At 47.9% G+C, this 20,755-nt stretch overlaps 1 protein-coding gene across 1 annotated transcript; it reads left to right on the top strand.

Moving 5' to 3' along the window:
- The first annotated feature begins 371 nt into the window (after positions 1–371).
- LOC115386371 (trinucleotide repeat-containing gene 6B protein-like) lies at positions 372–20,194 on the top strand. The gene is made up of 21 exons (XM_030088581.1): positions 372–696; positions 1,905–1,992; positions 2,161–2,182; positions 2,729–3,163; positions 3,305–6,169; positions 6,322–6,465; positions 6,576–6,766; positions 6,867–6,926; positions 7,113–7,268; positions 7,420–7,557; positions 7,809–8,000; positions 8,231–8,341; positions 14,549–14,759; positions 14,866–15,018; positions 15,161–15,328; positions 15,435–15,581; positions 16,292–16,384; positions 16,597–16,812; positions 17,061–17,131; positions 17,820–17,959; positions 18,063–20,194. The coding sequence occupies exons 2-21, from the start codon at positions 1,936–1,938 to the stop codon at positions 18,643–18,645; spliced, it is 6,153 nt and encodes a 2,050-aa protein (XP_029944441.1). The 5' UTR covers positions 372–696; positions 1,905–1,935; the 3' UTR covers positions 18,646–20,194.
- Positions 20,195–20,755: the final 561 nt, after the last annotated feature.

The following is a 20,755-nucleotide window of genomic DNA, read 5'->3' as shown; positions in this document are numbered from 1 at the left end:
CAGCTTTTAGATCCATGAATCCTTTGCAAATTCACGACAATCGGTTTTTTTGGGGGGAGGGTTTGGGTTTAAACTCAAATAACAAATTATTCTGATAAGCTAAAAAAAAATCCAAAGATGTGAAGATTACAGTTGAACAGAATGTGAGGATTCGTGTCGACGTCTTGATTAAGAAGTATATATGCGGAATAACTGAATTTTATAACTTTAGAGGTTGTGTATCGTGTGGCGGACTGAAATGCACGTTTGTTTGTTTACTTCACGGATGACGTCATGTTTCCAGCGGCTGCGCCCCCTGGTGGCCGCTGCGCCGCGCTGCGCCTCCTCCTCCCCTCGCTGATCAACAAGCAGCCCGCTCGGTGATATAATATGCTGGCTAAACCTCCACACAGAAGCAAAATGGCCGATAGTAAACTAACCGATCACACAGCGTCTGACAGTCATCAAGGGGTTATGCATGGTTTGTTTACAGCTTGAGAACTACAGTCGCGCATAAAAAAGGATACTCGCCTTTTCTTCGTTTTTTTTTTTCTACGACTAACATTTCGCCTTTCGGTGATGTCATTTCTTATTCAATTTAGCCTTGAAAGCCTCGAAGAACTAGCTCGCTAGGCTAGCTACCCTGCTAGCCTGCTAGCGGTAGGTCTGCAAGAATTTTTTGCACAGAAGCACTTTATGTCCTGTGTGATTCCCGAGGTGAGTGTTGAACTCGAATGCATGCCGTTTCTGCTGCTTTTCTCGTCCTGTAATGATAAATGTGTGAATTAACCCAGCCGACCGCGTTTACGTCTGTGTGGTTTTGGACTAGCTTGAACAAGCGTCACATAAGTTAGTCGTTTCATTTAGCCGCGTCGACCGATAGCTGTGTTTTCCGGGCCGATTTAAAATCCGACGAAAATGTAAACGGACGGGGTTAAGGACATAGGGGACCTGTCGTTTATGTGACGTACGGAGCGGCAGGGACGCCTTCCCGTGTGACAGCTCACAGCCTCTTTAGGTCAAGACACGGTGCTCACCAGCTGCTTTAAAGTCGGCTACTATTAGCTGTTTGCTCACCACAGCGAAGCTCTCTTGTGGTCCTTACTGGCTGCACATTTCCTCTTCACTGCTCTGCCATTTGCGTTAGATTTACGCTGCTTGCCCGTGCAGAAATGTGTTGGTTTTTTAATTTGATTCCTCGCGCTGGTTATTAAAAGGTCATGCCACCCTGTGCATCGAGGGGCTAAAGCCATTAGTTGAGCAGTTAGCTTGCATTAGCGGTCTGTGGCACTGTGCTAATTATGTGCAGCTTAGCCAACAGAATCACTTGGCCCGGTCGTATTTACAGCTCTGTGGGAACTGAGATCCCTTTGCTATTCCATATGCAACAAATAAAAGAGCTCCCATGACTTGTATATTTGCGTACTGCATGTGTTTACTTTTTGTCAGGTGTGAGCGTGTCCTTCCTAACACTGTACAAACCCACTGACACATTATGCACTGACATTACTGTCCATTTGATCGCTTCACCTGTTCTGTAATGCAAGAACAACTCAGATTTTTTTTAGTATTATTTTGCAGATTTGCAGTTGGATGCCGTATGTTTGTTTGGATACCGCTGTCTGTGTTGGCGTGTGTCTGCTGCTTGGAATTGAAATCGTTTTCTGGTTAATGAATTATGCAGTGAGAAGCTAGGCTACCATGGACTGTTGTCAAGCTGTCTAGCCCTGCTTAACATTACAGCCCTTACAGCACCGGCTGCTTAGAAGTAGTTTTGGTAGTGGTCTCGTGAATGCATATTACCAATGTTAAACAAAAATCTGTATATTTGTGTGCGTGTGAAAGTGCGCCACTGTGAGCATTAGATTACATTCATTGTGGCTTCGGTAACGTGAATAATTGAACGCGTGCATTTCTCTTTGCAGACAGGAGAATCAAGAAGGGGAACAGTGGTTCATGGAAGACAAGAAAAAGAAGAAAGAAGATAAAAAGAAAAGGGAAACCTCTCAGAAGGTAACATTTCAAAGTACACTTGGCTCTCTTTTTCTGTTTTCAGGATCACTTTGACCTTTTATAAGCTAAAAGTCCAGTGTCAATGTTTTGTTTGCTTGTCTTTTGTTGTTAGTCAACTTTTGTATCTCACTTGCTTGATAAAATTCTCCTCTGTTACTTTATTTATAGGTGCCAGAACAGAAAATCAAAGGTATGATTGTGTTTTTATGGTCATTATTGCATTGGACCTAGTTGGTATCTTTTTATTCGATATACTGTATCAGTTATGTTCATAAATGATGATTTAAGAGACTGTTTTATAAGGTTACGCTCTCCGATTTATCAGTCGTAAGCACATTTTTAATCGTCGCTAGCCTTTCTTGAAACGATGAGTATATCAACACGCCTCACATTTGTTTCTCTAAAGAAAGCCTGGGTGTCATAAGGCCCGTGGGCTGTATGTGGCCCTTTAACTCTGCTTGACCGGCCCTTGGGATGTCACTGAGAAATCCTGAATCAAATCAAAATTACTGTTATTGGATTTATTACATCTAAAATGGTCACGTTTTGTCACATTAATGTCCATTATTAGATTGATGATTTCGTCTGGCAATTGTTACCAAACAGAATTGGTGTTTCACAGTGGAGGGGATAAAAAAAAAAACTGAACTCGAGATCTAGGAAAATGGAGGAAAATGTGTTATAGCTCACCTCTGTTTTAAAGTCTAAGTATCTTCTCCCTATTTGTCAACTTCAGTGCCAGAATCAGCCAAGCCCTCCTCTTCCCAGCCGCTCACCACCCCAGGCTCAGTGTCCCCCAGTCCTGGCCCGGTCGCCCCCTCGTCCCCCAGTCCTGGTGCAGGCGGGGTTTCTGCCCAAGTTCCTCCTGGTGGCGGGAACAATGCAAAGCAGCGGACCGCTGTGGCCAACGGACAGCCCTCCTCCTCCCCCTCTGGTCAGGCCTCCCAGCAGCAGCGGTACATGTCTAGAGAGGTTCCACCCAGATTTCGCTGCCAGCAGGACCACAAAGTGCTACTGAAGAGGGGCCAGCCGCCACTGTCCTCCATGCTGCTGGGGGGTGGAGGTGGGGAAGGGGATGCAGGGGTCGGGGGAGGCAGTGCCTGGGCAGCCACCCCACCTCTTCCCTCACCGGGAGGAGATAACCCCAATGCAAACACAGCTGGAGGCACAGGTGGGCCAACGTCTCAGTACCAGCGCACAATTGAGTTGATCTGTCTGCCGAATAGCACACACAACAAAAGCACTTGTCTTTGATTAGTAATGGAAAAGGGTGCATTGTCAAAAAATAATATTTTTCTCTCCCCCCCTCTAGATTCCAACCTGGGTTCATCTTCCCCTTCTCCCCCAAACTCCTCTTCATCCTCATTATGTGTCGCTGCTTTGTCTTCTTCAACTACTACTACTACTACTTCAACTTATGCAAATTCCACATGGGGGGCCGGCTCTGGCAGCCAGTCCTCTTCTCAGGGCTGCGGAAAGGTGACTGTGGATGGGACTGACCTGGAGGACTGGCCCAGCATCATAGGCGGGGCCAAATTGATTTCTGCTGGGGCCGGAGGGGGAGGCGTGCAGGAGCCAGACTGCCCCAGCAGCAGCAGCAACAACAGCAGTGCCTCATGGAGTGAGAGAAACATCCAGCAGAAAGGAGAAGCAGCAGCAGGAGCAGCAGGAGGAGGAGGAGGAGGAGGAGGAGGAGCAGGGAACACGGACAATCCTTCCCCCCAACGTTCTTCTCCTCTGTCCTCCTCTTTCTCGCTTAATGAATGTGTCCAGTCAAGTGGTAGTGTGTGGGCCTCGTCCACCTCGTCTCAGGTGGAGGCAGGGCTAGCAACAGAAGCATTTTTCAATTCCAAAGTCTCCCATCTTCTTCCTGGGCCTCAGGAGAGCCCTGTGGGTGGCAGCAGCGGTGTCACTGGTGCCAATTTCAACCCCAACGCGAACCCCTCCGCTTGGCCCCTCCTGGTGCAAAGTGGGACACAGAGTTCAGCGAGCGACAGCCTTCCACTACACTCATCCATTACTTCAGCTTCCTCATTCTCTGCCAGCACCACCCCCGTCACCACTCACACTATTTCATCTGTGAATCAAACTGGTCTCTATCAGCAGCACACTGAAACAGCTGTAGGCGCCAGGAGCGGAGAACAGCAGCAGCAGCAGCACTTAGAAAGCCCAGCGTCGGAGCCGAGTTCAGAAGGGGGAGCACGGGAAGCAGGACCAAATCAAGAAGGCGGCAGTGAGCGAGACTATGAGGTCGCCAGCGAAGGAGAAGGGAGTGGTAACCTTTCGGGCTCTTCGTCTTCCTCCTCTGCTGCCTCCTCTTCTTGGAGATCCATGCCTCCAGTGTCCTCCGACCTCAGTGCAGGTGCCCCACAGGCAGATGGGTGGGGAGGAGGAGAACCTGGTGCTCAAGCGAAGGGGGGCAGTGTTTGGGGCTTTGGTAGTCAAGGGGACAAGGCTGGGTGGGGCAGGGGAAACGGCGGTGGTTCAACTACCCCAGTGGTATCTCAGGGAGCGTGGGAGGGAAGCAGTTCAGATGCAGAGTGGGGTAGCGGTGCAGGAGGTGCGAGTTCGAGTAATTTAGCAATAGGAAGTGGCAGAGGGGTGGATAGCAGCAGCAGTGCAGGCAGTGTAGGTCTGGGTGGCAGCAGTCTAGAGGACTCTGCCTCTCCGAAGTTTGCAACTATGACAAAAGCTTGGGACAATCAGAAAGGGACTGAAAGTGGAGATGGCGCAGTTGGGGAGTGGGGTGGCGGAGGACAGGGTGGAGGCACTGGAGGACCCTCATCCTCAAGTGGAAGTGGTGGAGGGGGGAGCGGTAGCGGGCATAAACAAGGCCGAACCCCGTCTGCGCGTGACCACTCCAACCAGACCTCCAATGCTGAAGTGGCCTTACTCGGCATGCTCAGTCGATCTGACCTGGACCCCAGGGTGCTGTCCAACACAGGCTGGGGGCAGACCCAGGTTCGACAGAACGTGGCCTGGGACCTGGACACGACGACAAGCGTGGGGAACAGAAATGAAAGAAACAGTTCATCATCTTCATTCTCATCAGCATCCATGAACACTACCACCAGTCGCAATCCTGGGTACCCGTCCAGCACTGGTTCAGTGACTGAGGATCCGTCAGCTGGGAGCCACGCGCCCGGCCCGAACTCTGGCCCTGCTGCAGTGAGGGACGGTTGGGACAGTGGTGCTATACAGTCCACCGGAGGTCCTCACGTACCCAGTGGAACTCTAAGGAAACCGGAATCGCCAGAGGAAGATACTGATGGCAACCAGGGGAAGGCAGCTGGAGGTTGGGGCGACCTCCCACCTGAAAACCAGGGTAAAGGATGGGGTACTGAAGAGAAACAGTGGGGCGAACAAAGAGGGAGAGGTAACTGGAGGGACTTTGGAGAACAGGGTAGTGGTTGGACAGATGGCCAAGAAGACAAGGGAACCGGAGGGTGGAAGGGTTCTGGAAGAGGCGAGCCGGGCGGCTGGGGGGGGCAGCGTGGAGCAGGAGGAGACTGGGGACAACGAGACTCTACGCATGGAGGCGGGTGGGGGGAGGGGCGAACCAGAGGTGGGAGCAACTCCGATGAGGGCTCTTCCTGGGCTAATTTAGATGAAGGGGGATCTCAAAGAGGGGGTTGGGGAGGGGGAGACGTGGGTGGAGGCAAACCCCACCTGGAGTGGGGGAGTGCCAAGCCTCACACAGCAGCAGCACAGATACCAAACAGCCAAGTGGCACCAATGAAAGCCCCAAATCAACAGCAGCACCAATCACAGGGCCAGCAACCACCTGGAGGGCCGTTGCAAGGCGGGTGGAACAGCCGGTCAAATGTTGGAGGCGGAGGTCCGCCTTCCAAGAATCACAACCAAAGTTCGGGCTGGACCTCCGGCCCGATTCCCCAAATCTCTGGAGGCGGAGGCGACTCCCTGGAGCCCAGCGGCTGGGAAGAGCCTTCCCCCCAGTCCATCAGCCGCAAAATGGAAATAGATGATGGCACTTCGGCGTGGGGAGACCCGACCCGCTACAACAGCAAGAATGTGAACTTGTGGGACAAAAACAGTGCTACACCAGGCCAAAGCCACGGCCAGCAGGCCCCACCACCATCCATGCAGCAGCAACCACCAAGACGACAGCAGGGGATGCAGCACGGCAGCAACACAAATCCTGGCAATGGTGCAGTGGGTAAGACAATTTTTGCATTTTCAAAGCACAGCGAAAATAGACTAAGCTTCTGGGTTGATAACACAGTATCAGTCCTAATCACAACCTACGGAATTTTGTCATCGGAAACTTTATATTGCATATTGTAACATGTGATGCTGGATTTGATCCAGGTTTGTGGGGAGGAGGTGCCCAAACTGTGGATAATGGTACAGCTGCTTGGGGTCAGGCATCTGATACAACAGGCTGGGGTGATCCAGATGAGTCCAGCAAAGCTTCGGGCTGGGGGAACCCGTCACCCAATCCTGGGAAACCCGGTAAGTGGAGATGAACTCTGTCGTACCAGATTCTAGACCTGAAATCATACATTTCACAAAGTATGACACAGATAGAGAAGTGATTACTGCCCTCCTCTGTTTCGGTGCAGGCACTAAGCCCATTGAAAGCTGGGGTGGGAAAGGAGACAGCTCCATCGCAGCTTCCCGTCACCCCAGCTGGGACGAGGAGGATGACGGTGGGGGTGGAGTGTGGAACAGCGCTGGCTCCCAGGGAAGCAGCTCCTCCTTCAACTCTGGAGGCTGGGGTCAGACTCATGGAGGAAAGAGAGGCAACATCAAGGTGGGTGGGAGGGTTTTGGCCCCTTTCTTTTAACAGATTCATTTTTGTTTAGTGTGTTGCAGTTTGTTGATTGAATGCCATCTTTTTCTTGTCTGTGAAGGGTGGAGGGGACAGCTGGATGAACCCAGTATCACGCCAGTTTTCAAACATGGGCCTTCTGGTAAGATAATTAAGAGCCTCTCATTATACGTTCTTCAACTGTAAGGATTCATGATGTTATTAAATATGTAAATGGTCTGAGGTTCTATCGCTTTTTTTGATGCAGTAATACTTTTCTAATGAAATTTGTGTTCCTTTTGTGATGTTGGAAAGCACGAGATCTCAAATTGCAATTGTTGTTTGTTAGGGTGATGATCCAAGTGTTGACAAAAAGATGGAAGTAGACAAGCGAGGAATATCTGACTATAACGGCGATATGCGGAGAGGAGGTCGAGGTGGCGGTTACCGCATGCCTGGCTCCAAAGACATGGGTCCTGTTGACATAGGGCCCTATGGTGAAAAGGTGAGCAGCAATGTATATTATTATCACTTTAAAAAAACAACTTTCCCCAAAGTTCATATTCCCATATTCAAAGTCCTTGATGCGTTTCCTTAAAAAGCATATTTCCACAAATGCATTTCTGTTGCTATGCTTTGTTTGCGTTGTTCTACAGATGGGTGGCCATGGAGTGTTTGTTGGCAGTGGCGGAGGAATGCCTCAGCCTCGAGGGATGCACCAGCCTGGCATGCATCCGATGAACCCCTCCCAAGGGTTACGTGCTCAAGTGCCTCATCAGTTCCTGTCTGCTCAGGTCTGTTGTTCTCACTTCGGAGCGACTCAGCATATGGTGTCATGTGTTGTATGTGTGAGATGGCAGACTGAAGGCTCGGTCTGGCTCGTTGCCTCGAAATTAATTCCTGTTGTGATCAACGTGTGTCTGGCATGGAGTACACAGTCTGCCTCTTGCACTCGTTTGAGGTGACCCTGTTTCTCGAGATTTGCATGATGGCTCACACAAGTGTCCTGTATCGTTGAATGTGTTGCCTCTTGTGTGATACGCAGGTGCCGGGTCCCATGCTGAAGCAGATGCCCTCTCCTGGTGGCAGTGTAGGAGGAGTGGTTGGAGGAGTGGGAGGTGTTGGAAGCGTTGGAGGGGTTGGCGGTGTTGGTGGAGGAGTGTTTCCTCCTCAAATTTCCCCACAGCAGCTAGCAATGCTCAGCAACATTTCCCCCCACGTGCAGCAGTTCCATTTGGTATGTGCACGAATGTTAGATTCTTCATCAAAATAATCATTTATTCCAGTAAAATGCCCTATTTATCACACAAATGTACAGTCACCAAATGTTTCTGTGGCTCCAAATCAAGTTTCCATGAACTAAATAGCATCGATATCAACATTTCCAGTGCGGGTTCCTAAAATGTTTGCTTGTACTCACTTATTGATTAATCAAACTCCCACTAATGCGTACTGATTAATCCCCAGGCTTGTCAGCTCCTGCTCCAACAGCAGCAACAGCAACAGCAGCAGCTCCTGCAGAACCAGAGGAAGTTCCCTCAGCCGCAGCCTCTCAGGCAGCAGGCGGACCCCCAACAGGTCAGGTCCCGCAGAGTGTCCGTGAGCTGAGCAAATCAAATCCAGAGATGATCTAATTAGGTTTTAGTGTTCAGGGGTCACACTAATTTTGACTTTACTTTTGCCCGGTTTTTCTAATTAATGGTACATGTGATATAGAAGTCTTTACCACACATTTACTGAGATTGAGCGAAACCCATCAGTAACAAGACTAGTGAGGCTCTCATGCTGGTTATCAAAGGTGCCATGCCAAGGGAAGACACCTCCTCAGAATGCTGCTGAAAAGGAGAGGGAAAGGGTAAGGGTAAGACTAAGGCTAAGGCTAAGGGTAAGGGTTAGAGTGAGAACCAAGGATGTTGCAGCTCTGTGCCAGTGCTATTCCTGCCTGCATGCAGAAATGTGTAGAGAGAATCCTGGAGAGGAACAGGAACAAGGAATGGTAAAGTGTTAGTGGAGACAGCATAAGTCTTAAAAGCACAAACAGTACAGTTGGCATCATGTGACTCTGGAGCTACCGCAGGGGCAGCTCTCCGCCACAGGCTGTCCTGGAGTCCTGTGAGGTCCACCATACGTCTGCAACGAAGCAGGGGGGCCACTGCGGTTTGGGTCAGCAGCACCCTCAGGAGCAGGAACATCTTCACCGTTGCCTGGTGGAGGGTGGACTACCTCACACAGGAGCTGATCTCAGGGATTATTCTGCCCTGTGGCTGGGAGATCAGCTGTTGGAGTCAGGGTGGTGCTGGGAAAGGCTTACAGTGACTCGCCTGGCTCCAGGTAGCTCGCTCTGCTACCTTAAAGGCAGCATGAGTCCAGCAGGACCTGGACCTGGGCACCGCCTGGCCTTCCAGTGTTTCCTGCAGAAGTCCTTCACCCGGATCCAGTCACCTGGGTTCAGCCAGCGAAGAGTGGAGAGGCCCTTCAGCCAGGAGGGGAAGGGCCCTGTGATGGTCTGTCTGATCTGAAACAGAGCAGCTCCACAAAGTCCACCATCAGGTGGTCACAGGGTACTCAGGTGGCGGTGAGCAGCATTCCCCATGGCGTTCTCCTCGCCTTGCCTTGTGAGCTGCACACACCAAACACTCTACAGTGCTGTTCTGCCACCACTGAGAACCTCCCAGAAAACCACAATGATGTAACCTGGTGGGAATGATAAGGCCTGATGTACCATTCCCCCCTCAGAACCACCATGTACACCAAGAATATATCACATCAGAATGGGTTAGTCTGTTAATCGAAGCTCCGAGCGAGAAAAAAAAAAAAAAAAACTGTCCTAATTCCCCAGAAAGTTGGTGAGAGTGTAAAGGAGGGGCTGAGCAGTCTGAAGAGACAGCTCCATGAAAACAACCTCAAACACAAGCTGCATGTTATCAACATGTCCTTCAACGCCGTCCATTCCCCCGGCGCGAATCCCAAACAACCTGAGCCTGGCGGTCAAAACAGTGCATCATGAAGCAAGCTGCTAATATAGAAGGAACATTATCATTTTACCAGAACTATCAGAACCATAACATCACAGTTTGTTCAATATCAGAAACAACGAAATGACAGGTCGAGACAGAAAAGTGAAGAAAGACTGCAGGGCCTGGGACGCTTCCAGTGCATCTGGAGTCCAGGAAACCTGCAAACATGCAGTCAGAGACCTAATGGGAGCAATAAAATCACAATTATTTGGAATAACCTGTCGACAGCAGGAATACTTTCCCAGGAAAGAGACAACCTGCTTCCTGGTGAGCGGATTTGGTGTGAAATCAGGTGTATCATATAGACCGTCCGTCTCAACTAAAGACCTTCAGCAGTTATTCACGCCATAACACATCCAATACCTGTAACCGCTGTCATCATCCAGGATGTGTTAATGTGACACTTGGACTCAGTGTTGCAGCAAGGTTTAGCTGAGCTTATTAAGCTACATAATCTTTCTTTAGTCCACAAATATTTCAGCTAAAACAGATGGAGGTGGAAGTTCCATCTGTGACAGTGGATCTTGAAATTGACATTTGATTGAGAGTTCTTGTAGCCAATCATAAACAAACCTTCACTTAAAGGTCCAATACACGATTTTCTCGAAAAGACGAAGCCCCAAGTCTGTTACTCACTTTTTGAACAACGCCATGCGCCAGACCATCCGCCCGGCTGTCCTGCTTCTCCCAGGAAACGCGGAAGTGTACGAGCGCGATCTCCTCTTCTCCGGCGTGCACGGCTCTGTTTACAGTTTCTGCGATCCACCTCGCTCATAAATAAAGCTTTTTTCCCGAAACAGTTACAGTTTCATTATGTCAGACTCGCCATCGGTAAGTACTAGCTCAGAAGCTCACCGGCTACATAAACACTCTGAATGCGCAAAAGGGAGAAGCTGATTGGGCGCAAGCACGTAGAACCGCCTCGCGAAAGCAGCTCGTCAGAATGACTGACAAACAGACCCACCAGTTATTTAGGTGATCCACCCAGAAATCAAAATCATGTATTATACCTTTAAATAAGTTCTCTTGTGTGTTTAGCATTGGTATATTTTCTCCATAATACGTACAGATAAACATAAAGTTCAAAATATTAAAGCATGACATCTTAAATAATTTCACTAAGACGATGAGCCTCACAGCCTGTGTTCAGAGCCACAGCGATGTGGGGGGAGAAGTGACCGATAATGGAGGCAGCCTGCTGCCTCTTCTTTCTCCCTTTATCAGGATTGATCAGTTCTGTTGACCCATTAATATTTCTCCCTTGAGATTGATTAGGTACAATAAACACATCATCATTTGAAAGTTGATAAAATAACTTTAGGAATTCCAACTACCTCTCTTTTTCTCTGTCCGTGCGGTGTTGTGAGTGTCCATGTGTGTGTGTGTGTGTGTGTGTGTGTGTGTGTGTGTGTGTGTGTGTGTGTGTGTGTGTGTGTTCATGCTCTGACCTCGGCGATCAGCCAGCAGTTGACATGTCGTCATTACGTCGGAAGTTTCCACGTTCATAATGAAACCCCACCGCCTCCACAACCTCCTCAACCGCCAGCCGCCCCGCCTCCAGCCTCTGGAGCAGCTCCCTCCATTATTGTGTCCACTGCTTCCACAGCCACAACAGTTCCTCCTTCTCTCCTGCATTAAAAAAAGTCTCAGCAGAAAGAGAAGAACAGAATCACCACATGTCCTCACAGGCTCAGAAAAAAACAATTTCTCCCTAAATCTGTGTCAATCTGAGTCCCTCTAGTTGTGTGTGTGTGTGTGTCTGTACTTCCCGCTGCTGTGAAGCTGCTCCCCTCAGGTCCTTGTGGTGCGGCTGGCAATGGAGGATCGGGATTGTGGATCGGAGCGATGGGCGTACCTGCAGGAATTTTCTAACAAAACAAACAAATGCTTCCCAGACAAAAAACAAAATAAAAACACATTAGTATATTATTTTGTACTAAACTATCTGATTGGTGCATCTTCAACCTCACATCATCAGCTCACTAGGCTGTGTGTGTGATGCTGTTTCTCAGGCCTCTGCAATTGTTTTATATTCAACTGTCCTCAGCTCCTCAGCTGATAAAGATGCAGCTACTGAATGAACTGTTTGTTTTACAGTTCGCTTTGGAGGGTCTGGAATAAAAAAAACCCTCTCAAGATTAAATTAATAAGGTTTTACATTCTGATCCTAACAAAGTGAACTTTTGTTCCGTTTGTTCTTGAAAACACAATTTGCATACGTGGTTATTCGAGCATGCTCATTGGAACATGTACTTCAGCGGAGGTCTTACGATATGCTGAGAGAGATGGCGAATATTGGAGGGTTGGATCAGCAGTCGGCTGAAATCACGCGTTGTCGCACGAACCGTCCCAAATCATTCCATTGCCCATCGCGGGATTTGGCAAGGGAACTTTGGAAATATTTGTGAGAACCTGAAACATTAAACAAAGACATCTGGACAGTAGACAGACATACAGACGCTTGCCATTGAGTCCTGTTAAAAAAAACGTTGATATAGTCAAATCACTGTCAAAGTCCTGGAAAAAAACATTGTTCATAGTCAACATCACGTCCTGTATGCACAGTGCATATAATATGCACTGGGGTTTGTCTGAAGTTTTAAATTTGCGGTTGATGTGAGCACCATCTCCAGTTTGATCATCGACTGTCAGTCAATCAGAGTCATCGGGCAAAGTTTAGACAATAAGAACATGTCTCATCTCAGTGGACATGGAAAGCTTTCTTCTATCACCAGGAGTCAACATCCAATTCACCATCCCAGAATCAACCAAGTCTATAAAAATAAACTAAAATAAAAATCCCACAGGTTTCCGTGTTATCTTGAGCATGAGCATGGGAAACCTGAGATGTACATCAATAATTGTGCATGAAATACGATTAATCAGTGTGTTGTTGTTTGTATTCTTTTGAAGTCCTGCTATTCTGTCTTGACCCTGTGCAAGCTGTGTATCAGTGCAAAGCGCTTCTTCATTGCGGTTAGCGGGTTGTGTGTTGTTTTGCGTACGTCACCCATGCCATCAGTGAGTGGTGATTTCATCTTCTCAGTCCGAATGTCCTCCGTCAGTCGGATGAGAATTCAGCGTGACCCGGTGTCCCCCCTTCTTGTGCTCCTCTGCCTGGTTCTCCACACCATCGTCCATGTCCACAGTTCTTATGTGGGCAGTTACGGACCCAGTGTCCAGTCTGTCCACCAGCTTCACCCTGGCGTCCTCCGTCCCCGTCAGGGTGGTTCTTGTAGCTTGAGCCCTGAGGAGAGTTGCTTCGGAAGAACCATGAATGATGTTGAGCTGTTGGCTCGGTTTTTACTTCCATCATTAATCCAGGAGGTGGTGCTTTCCAGCGCCGATGTGTTGGGAGTGTCTGACAGACTAGACCACTCCTTCAGTAGGAAGCCGATGCAGAGGTGGAGTTCGACACGTCAGAGAGGGTGGGAGTAGAGTAGAGCAGAGGCCACGGTGGTTGGATGGATGTTTGAAGGGGAGGAGTCCAGTCACTTTCCTCACACATCCGACGTCCAGTACGAACCGACCTCGAAAGAGAGCAGATGGCACGGAGACACATGTATCTGTAGTAAAACCCTTTCATGTCCCTCATGATGTTTTCTCTCCCTGTTCTCTCCCTAAGCGGATGTCCCTCTGCTTTCTACCTCTGCTTCCAGCTTCACTCATCAAAAGTGACTTCTCAATCTTCTTTTTATCCCTGGTTTTCCTGTTTCCCGGTAAACATTTTAGCAGAACCAGTCACTGTCTCATGCTCAAACTTCCCCCCTTTGGGGAACCCAAACCATTCACTCAATTCTCTCACACGTCCCACACACTCGGGCCCATACCTTCCTGACATGTCATTACATATTGGGGTGTCTGGAGGACTCTTCTCTTTAACAGATCTGTTACCCATTTTCAATTGGACGTCTCCAACGGCCTTTTCGCCTCTACGGTCCCAGCCCAGACCCGAGGGTGCAAAAGTGCTAAAAAACCCTCTCCAATCTCTCTCCCACTCCAAACACTAAACACTCTGGGAGGATTGAAGTTTTATGCTGTGTATTATAGTGACCGGCACTACATCAGTCACTCGCCCTCCAACCAGTCCAATATGGAAAGAACTCACCGGGTGCTTGTAGGAGTTTCCCCGAAAAGGAGGGAAACCAGTTCGTGGATCCTAGCGGTGGCCCGGACGGTAGGCTCAGACCCAGTCCCCATAGAGTCCGTCAATGGCGGCGGGGCTGCAGCAATTTGTCCGCAGGATGGCCAATCACCAGGTCTCTGTCCTCCGCCGGATTCCACTCGTAGGATCCTGTTCGTGACGCCAACTGTTATGGCAATTTTATTTAATAAAGGGCTTCCGCCGGTGAGTTCGTTTTGGTATCTTTTATTATGCTGTACAGCAGGAGAAGTCACGCAGTCAACAGAGTAACAGAGTGAGTTCTGCCCTCGCAGGGGCGTGCAAGCCTCTAATAACTATCTGCTACGTTCACTCCCAGGGGCCTTGACTGCACCCAGCCATAGGCTGGACACAGGAAGACTCCCACGAGTGCCCGCAGCTGCTACGCTAAGATTATCAGGAAAAGTAAATTCTAGACAAAGCATTCATGGTTCCCCACACATCTGAGTGTGTGAGCTACGGTTGTTTACAAAAATACCTCTGCGAGCACTACAAGTGAGAAAAAGCATGCATACATGAGAAATTTCCATTACAGCGACTTTGCCGGTTTTTTGGGCAGCCGCAGTTGAAATGGGCTCATTCTGGTTTTCACCTTGTCCCTCCCAGCTGGCGAGGATTATGGCGATTCTCCAGCAGCAGAGGCAGCATCAGCAGGGTGGAGTCGGAGGAGCAGCGCCAGGCAGCGGGACCTCCAAACTGTCTCCCTCTCACCTGGGAGGAAGCCTTTCCAAACAGGCCATGGTAGACCCCCTCCCACATCCTGGTGTAGGCGGGCCTTTATCAGACCTTCATGCCAAAACGCAAGGGATCTACTCCGGTGAGCAGCATGCTTCATAGTTAGACATGCAGTACGCACCGGAAATGATTAGCTGTGGGAGTTTTATGTGCCATGTTACCATGTTGTTGTTTCATCTTGTCGCCAGGGCTTACTCCTGGTGGTAACCTGTCAGGACTGGAGCTCAATCCCATGATGGGAGGGATGAAGGACATAGGAGGACAACAATCCCGCTTCAAATGGATGATGGAGGGACATTCCCCTGCGCCCTCTCCCCCTGATTCAACCCTTCACAAGAACGGTAGGTTGACAGATTTTTGCAGGGACAGGATTCTCACCTCTCAGGCTGTCGGTCTTGGATGCCTCAGTGATCGCTGTATATGTGATGAACTATAAGCATATCAATCAGTTTCACCTCGTTTCTCTCTTGTGTACTTCCTAAGGCCCTTTACCCAGTGCTATAAAGGTGAGAGGAGGGTCTCCTTACTCCCAGTATGAAATTCTGGGCGGTGATGGTTTAGGGATCCCCTCCCAAGGTTCTGTCGATAGCTGGCACCGAACCCCTGGGAGCAAACTGGGGAACAAACCTGCCACATCGAGCTGGCCTCCAGGTGAGTACATTCTGAACTGTCACCTGCTGCTCGTTACAAAGAAGACGACTGGGATGCATGATGTTGCACGCCATTTAACTTCAACATTTCTCTTCTCTGTTGACAGAGTTCCAGCCCGGTGTGCCCTGGAAGGGAATACAAAGTGGTGGAGATCCTGAAAGTGATCCCTATATGACCCCTGGTAGTGTTCTCGGCTCCCCAGGATCCCCAAGCCTCAACGACTCTGACCACCAATTACTACGAGACAACATAGGTATCTGACCAATTTAACCAAATATTATCCGCAAAGTAGCTATAATAATGTCATATTTCAGTGGGATTATATCATTAGTGTGCTTTGGCGGGTCTGAAGAGGGACCTGGTTGTGATCAGATCAGTTACACTTCTTAAGGCGCAGCTATTAACAGAAGGCTTTATGTTAAGTTTCCTCTTGAAGCCGCTGCTCAATCCTGTGAGGATTAAAGCTGAGGAAGGAATCTATTCCGCACTCCTATCACTGTGAATCAGTCTGGAATTTTAAGCTGAATACACATCTCTATTCGCTAATTTATTACTTTGAAGGGATCGCAGCGGTTTTAGTCATGTGCCTACATGAAAACCAAAAAAGGTCAAACAGAAAGATCCATTTTAGTTTTACCTGCTGAATGTAATTCTGCCCAGTTATCAGTCGGCTGTTATCCTGCTCATTGCAATGGTGCGGCTAGAGTTGTGGGAATAGTCACTTTTTCCATCGGTTTCATCATTTTCATCGCTTACTCTCAAGCTCTCCATTGTTAAAATGCACATGCCCAATGGGAGGAGCGTTAAAGTGCACTCAGGCTGTCGGTCGTAACTCATACCAGTTAGAACATGCTCCATGCCAAATGTCTGAGAAACGCACTGCATCTGCAGCACAGCTGATGGATTCTTGTCTTGCAAATTGCAGGATGTGCTGCATTCTGATCACTCTGTGGTATTTTTCAGGGCCAAACCCCTCCCTCAACACCTCGCTGCCTTCACCTGGTGCCTGGCCCTACAGTGCCTCAGACAGCCCCCTCAGCAATGCACACAGCACAGGTATGCCTTGTTTTTCTGAACTTTAAATGCTCAATATTGCATTATGTGGACGTTTTTTTTGGTTCTGTTAATGCACTAATGTTGTGCACTGTGTTCTCCAAAGTAGCCCAGCAAGCCAAGTGTACTGTTCTCTCCTCTCCACTCATTTCTGTGGTTTGTTTTTGTAAACTCTTGTTCCCCCTTTCCCCCCTCACTCCCCATTTCCTCCTCAGGAAAGTACTCCGAGTACAAGCCCAGCTGGCCTCCAGAGCCCATCGGACAAAACAAGTTGTGGAAGACCAATCGCAACAGCTCGCAGCTGCCACGCCCCCCTCCCGGTCTCACTAATCAGAAGCAGGCCTCGCCCTCCCCGTGGGGCACCGGAGGTCCACGATTGGCCCGAAGCTGGGGAGGAGGCGGGATTCATCAAGAGTCAAGATTTGGGCCAGGTAGTTTTGTTTTTTTTTTTTTTTTTTTTCATTTTACAGGGAACTCGTTACATAACTGTTTGTCAACTTATGACATAACTGCATACTGTATGCAGGAAAGCGCTCATGTCAGAGATTCGATAACTGAATTCTGACTACATCTTAATGATACTGTTGTTGTGAGCCGGCTCGTTGAGTATTAAAAAATAAAAAGCTGTTTCCTTGTTGTTACTTAGTTTTTCTCGTCTCTCTTTCTTTTGGCTGTAAAGGCTCAGCTTGGAGCGACGGCGTCGCCTCCAGAGGCAGCTGCTGGTTGCTGCTCAGCAACCTGACCCCTCAGGTAAGAAGGGAGGGAAAGTTGGAGGAAGGATAGACTGAGGGGGAAAAACACTTTGAAGGAAACTGAATAGATCATTAAAAATGTGAATTCATCATGACAGTTTTAAACTAGAATTCTCTCATTTTTTCTGTCGAGCTTTAAAAGGTTAAAATCTTTTTCCCGCCATATTATTTCTTCTGGCCGTCAACTGGAACAGCTGTCGAGACCGATTGGTCGGGATTGGAATTCAAAAGCCTTAAACGGCCGCGCTCGTTCATCTGTATTCCCCTTCAATCTGTCTTATGCAAACGAGGCGGCACGATGCGTGACCCTGCTGTAATTGGATTGTGAAGTTGGATGAGCCATTTAATCAATTAGGGTTTGCACAAATGGCATGACACCACTCTGGGAAAAGCAAAGAAAATGTTTGATTTAAAGTCCATAAGAAATATTGTTTTAATAATTCAGACTTTGTGTTAATTGCCCATTTGGTTGTACTTGTAATATCTTACGCAACTCGTTTGAGACGATAACAGATCAATAAAGCCACATTCTCCCATTATTTATTAATGCATAACCACTGTTTTGCAGCCGCCTCCATTCCTTGACCTTTCTCTGACCCTGTAATGAAGGACTGTGTGTAATTGCAGCGTAATTGTCACAACGCTCAGACACATGTTCAGCGTCTTTTATGCTTGACTCTTTGTAGATCGATGGCTCCACACTGAGGACTATCTGTATGCAGCACGGCCCCCTGCTGACCTTCCACCTCGGCCTGACCCAAGGCAGTGCTCTGATTCGTTACAGCAGCCGGCAGGAAGCAGCCAAGGCCCAAGGTGCACTGCACATGTAAGTTTCACTCTGCTCTTAGAAACACACGGTCAAACAATGAGGGCATGTTTGATTTTTTTTTTTTTTTTTCAAACGGCCTTGTCTTGCAACTTCATTCCAGGTGCGTTCTGGGCAACACCACCATCCTGGCGGAGTTTGTGAGTGAGGAAGAAGTTGCTCGCTATTTTGCACATTCCCAGGCCGGAGGGGCAGAAGGGGCCAGCACAGGAGGTGCGGCGGGCAGCGCGGCGCCGGGTGCGTCCGGAACGAGCACATCTGTGGCCAGCAGCGGGGGAAGCTCCCCGGGCAGCGAGCGGGCAGCCATCGGTGCGACTTCAGGAGGAAATGGAAGCGGCGGCGGGGGCGGAGCAGGAGGGGAAAGCGGCGCGGCAGTCCTAGCAAGCGTGAGGTCCTCTGGCTCCGGCTGGCAGAGTCTCGACGGTACGGGCAGTTCTTCAGAAACGTCTTCAGCCCAAGGACCCGGGCTGGGGATCTTTTCCCAGTGGAGCACCAACGGTGCAGGAGAGGGAGGAGGCGTCGGGGGCGTAGACGCCGGGAGGTCTGGGCTGTGGGGAGGCATGACTGCAGGATACCCCAGCAGCAGCCTGTGGGGGGCACCGCAAATGGAGGAAAGGCACCAAATGGACAGTCCTGCTGGATTGTTGCCCGGTGACCTGCTGGGAGGCGGAGCCGACTCTATCTGACGCCCCCTCCCCTTCTGTTTGTATGTGTAGGTTTGGACACACTGATACAGCATACACTGGGATACATATGTACTTAATATGGCACACACACACACACATAAACAAAGACATTTACATTGTATGCATATTATTGTACCACACATACATGCATACACACACACATACACATACACACATTGTATGCATTTAAATGTACTAAACATGCATACATATACACGGTATGCATCGTAATGTGCACACACAAAGCGGAAATGTGAGACATGCTTACACACATTCTCGTGGCCAGACTTAAGCTATTATATAAACAAATGCAGGGACTGTTAGATGTGTATACAGCCTTTTTCCACAGATGAAGATTTCAACTGCTTAGACTTGAAACCCGAAAAAAAAAAATGAGACAAAAAAAAAAAAAGAATGAAAAGTCAGTTGGTCTGAAAGACTTGACTGGATTGCAATGTGCTTAGTAAGTAGGGGACTTTTCAACAGATTTACATACACATGCACACACCAAATGAGAAGCCTTCAGACAGATAGGCACTGTTAACAGCATTACCTTCATCGGATAAGAGAACTTAAAAACTACTACATGATGTGAGGTGAAAAGTGCAGTTTGTATTCACATCTCCTGAAAACGGAGGTCGAATCCAAACACATGCAAAACAGCTCTGATTGACAGCAGAACTGTATCTTACTGTGTATGTTAGGTTTGTTTTTTTTTTTCCTTGTTTGTTTGTATGTATGGTTTTGATTTTTTGAACAGTGAAAATATTGAAAAATGTCATTGTTCCGTTTTCAAAATGCTGACCTCCTACTGTTGTATCTCACGCACTCTTTCTCTGTTATTCTCTCTTGAACATGTTTGTTACTGTTGCAGTGATAAATGTTTAAAATTGCTGGCAGTTTGACGCTATGATGCATTTCTCCACGTGTCGGTACCACACGCAGTATCGGACACGTTATATGAGTATGAGTGAGACTGAGACCAAGTAAGTGGATTAAACCACCGCAGTTGTTGTGCGTGAGTGTGAGGATAATGTGTGTGTGTGTGTGCATGTTAATGCCTGTCATAATGTGGGCAAGGCTGCTTACTATACAGAAGGTCTATACAAAATTGTTTTGAGTGCATTCGGTATACTGCTGACTGTGTGTTAAGAAATATTGGCACTAATGCTTTTTTCTCTCTCTCTCTCATTTGAAGTTGTTTTTTTTTTTAAAGCAGACTTGTCTTTTTTATTGTCCGACCTGCAATAATAAAAAAAAAAAAACATTTTAATGACACAAAGAGCTGAAGGCATACGCGTTGAGAAAAATGGAAATGCCAAATCTTATCAAACTGTGTGGAGTGGGAGGGAGGGGTGGGACGGGTTGTTTACAGATGCAGAGTAAGCGTTACCGTACGTTTTTAAATGTTCTGTTGTTGTGTATTCGTTTTAAATTAAGACAGGCTTTAACACTCCTGTTCAGTGTTTTCGTTTTGAGATTTTACAAAGGAAAAATTTATTTAAACAAATGAGAACAAGATTAATAAAGATGAAAGTATTGGCTTCTACAGTTTGTCGTCATTTCATTTGGTGTGACTCACTGTACAGACCTTACTTACACTGCATGCTCTCCAAATCTAACATCTGACTTAGTATTTTATATTCTCAGATCACATGCATGATATTAAACTTATTTCAATTATTCATCAATTAATGCTTGATATGAAGCATATTCTGGCTGTTCTGACGTGTGATTAGCTTTATTTCTGTGTAAAGCACACATTAGAATCACATGAAAAATAAAATTTAATTGATTATTTACAAGACATCCAACAGCAATATTCCCATGAAAAACAATTGGGTACAACCAAACATAGTGCAGGGGTGTAAAAATATAAGGCCTGTGGGCCAAAACAGGCCCATGAGAGGCTCTAATGTGACCTGCCAAACCAATAAGCAAACTGTAAATATTAAAAGGCAAAAATTGATTTTTTGAATATAAATTATGTAAGTAGTTGGACACATCACTGAGACCTGTGCTGAGATGCCGGTGATGCTGTCATGAAAGCTAGCTAACTCATTGCTATCAAATTACCTCAAAGCCATGCTGTCAAAGTAACTTTGTAAAA

This window comes from Salarias fasciatus, chromosome 4, assembly GCF_902148845.1.
Source record: "Salarias fasciatus chromosome 4, fSalaFa1.1, whole genome shotgun sequence".
In the NCBI taxonomy this organism is placed as follows: Eukaryota; Metazoa; Chordata; class Actinopteri; order Blenniiformes; family Blenniidae; genus Salarias; species Salarias fasciatus.
The sequence above is the reverse complement of the archived record's forward strand: the minus strand, read 5'-3'. Positions and strand labels throughout refer to the sequence as shown.

Excerpts from the sequence above, each read along its gene's own strand:
- LOC115386371 (XM_030088581.1), top strand. The coding sequence starts at position 1,936 with ATGGAAGACAAGAAAAAGAAGAAAGAAGATAAAAAGAAAAGGGAAACC. Across the intron at positions 7,269-7,419 it reads TAGGGCCCTATGGTGAAAAG|ATGGGTGGCCATGGAGTGTT; the intron begins GTGAGCAGCAAT and ends GTTGTTCTACAG. Across the intron at positions 15,329-15,434 it reads CACATCGAGCTGGCCTCCAG|AGTTCCAGCCCGGTGTGCCC; the intron begins GTGAGTACATTC and ends CTCTGTTGACAG.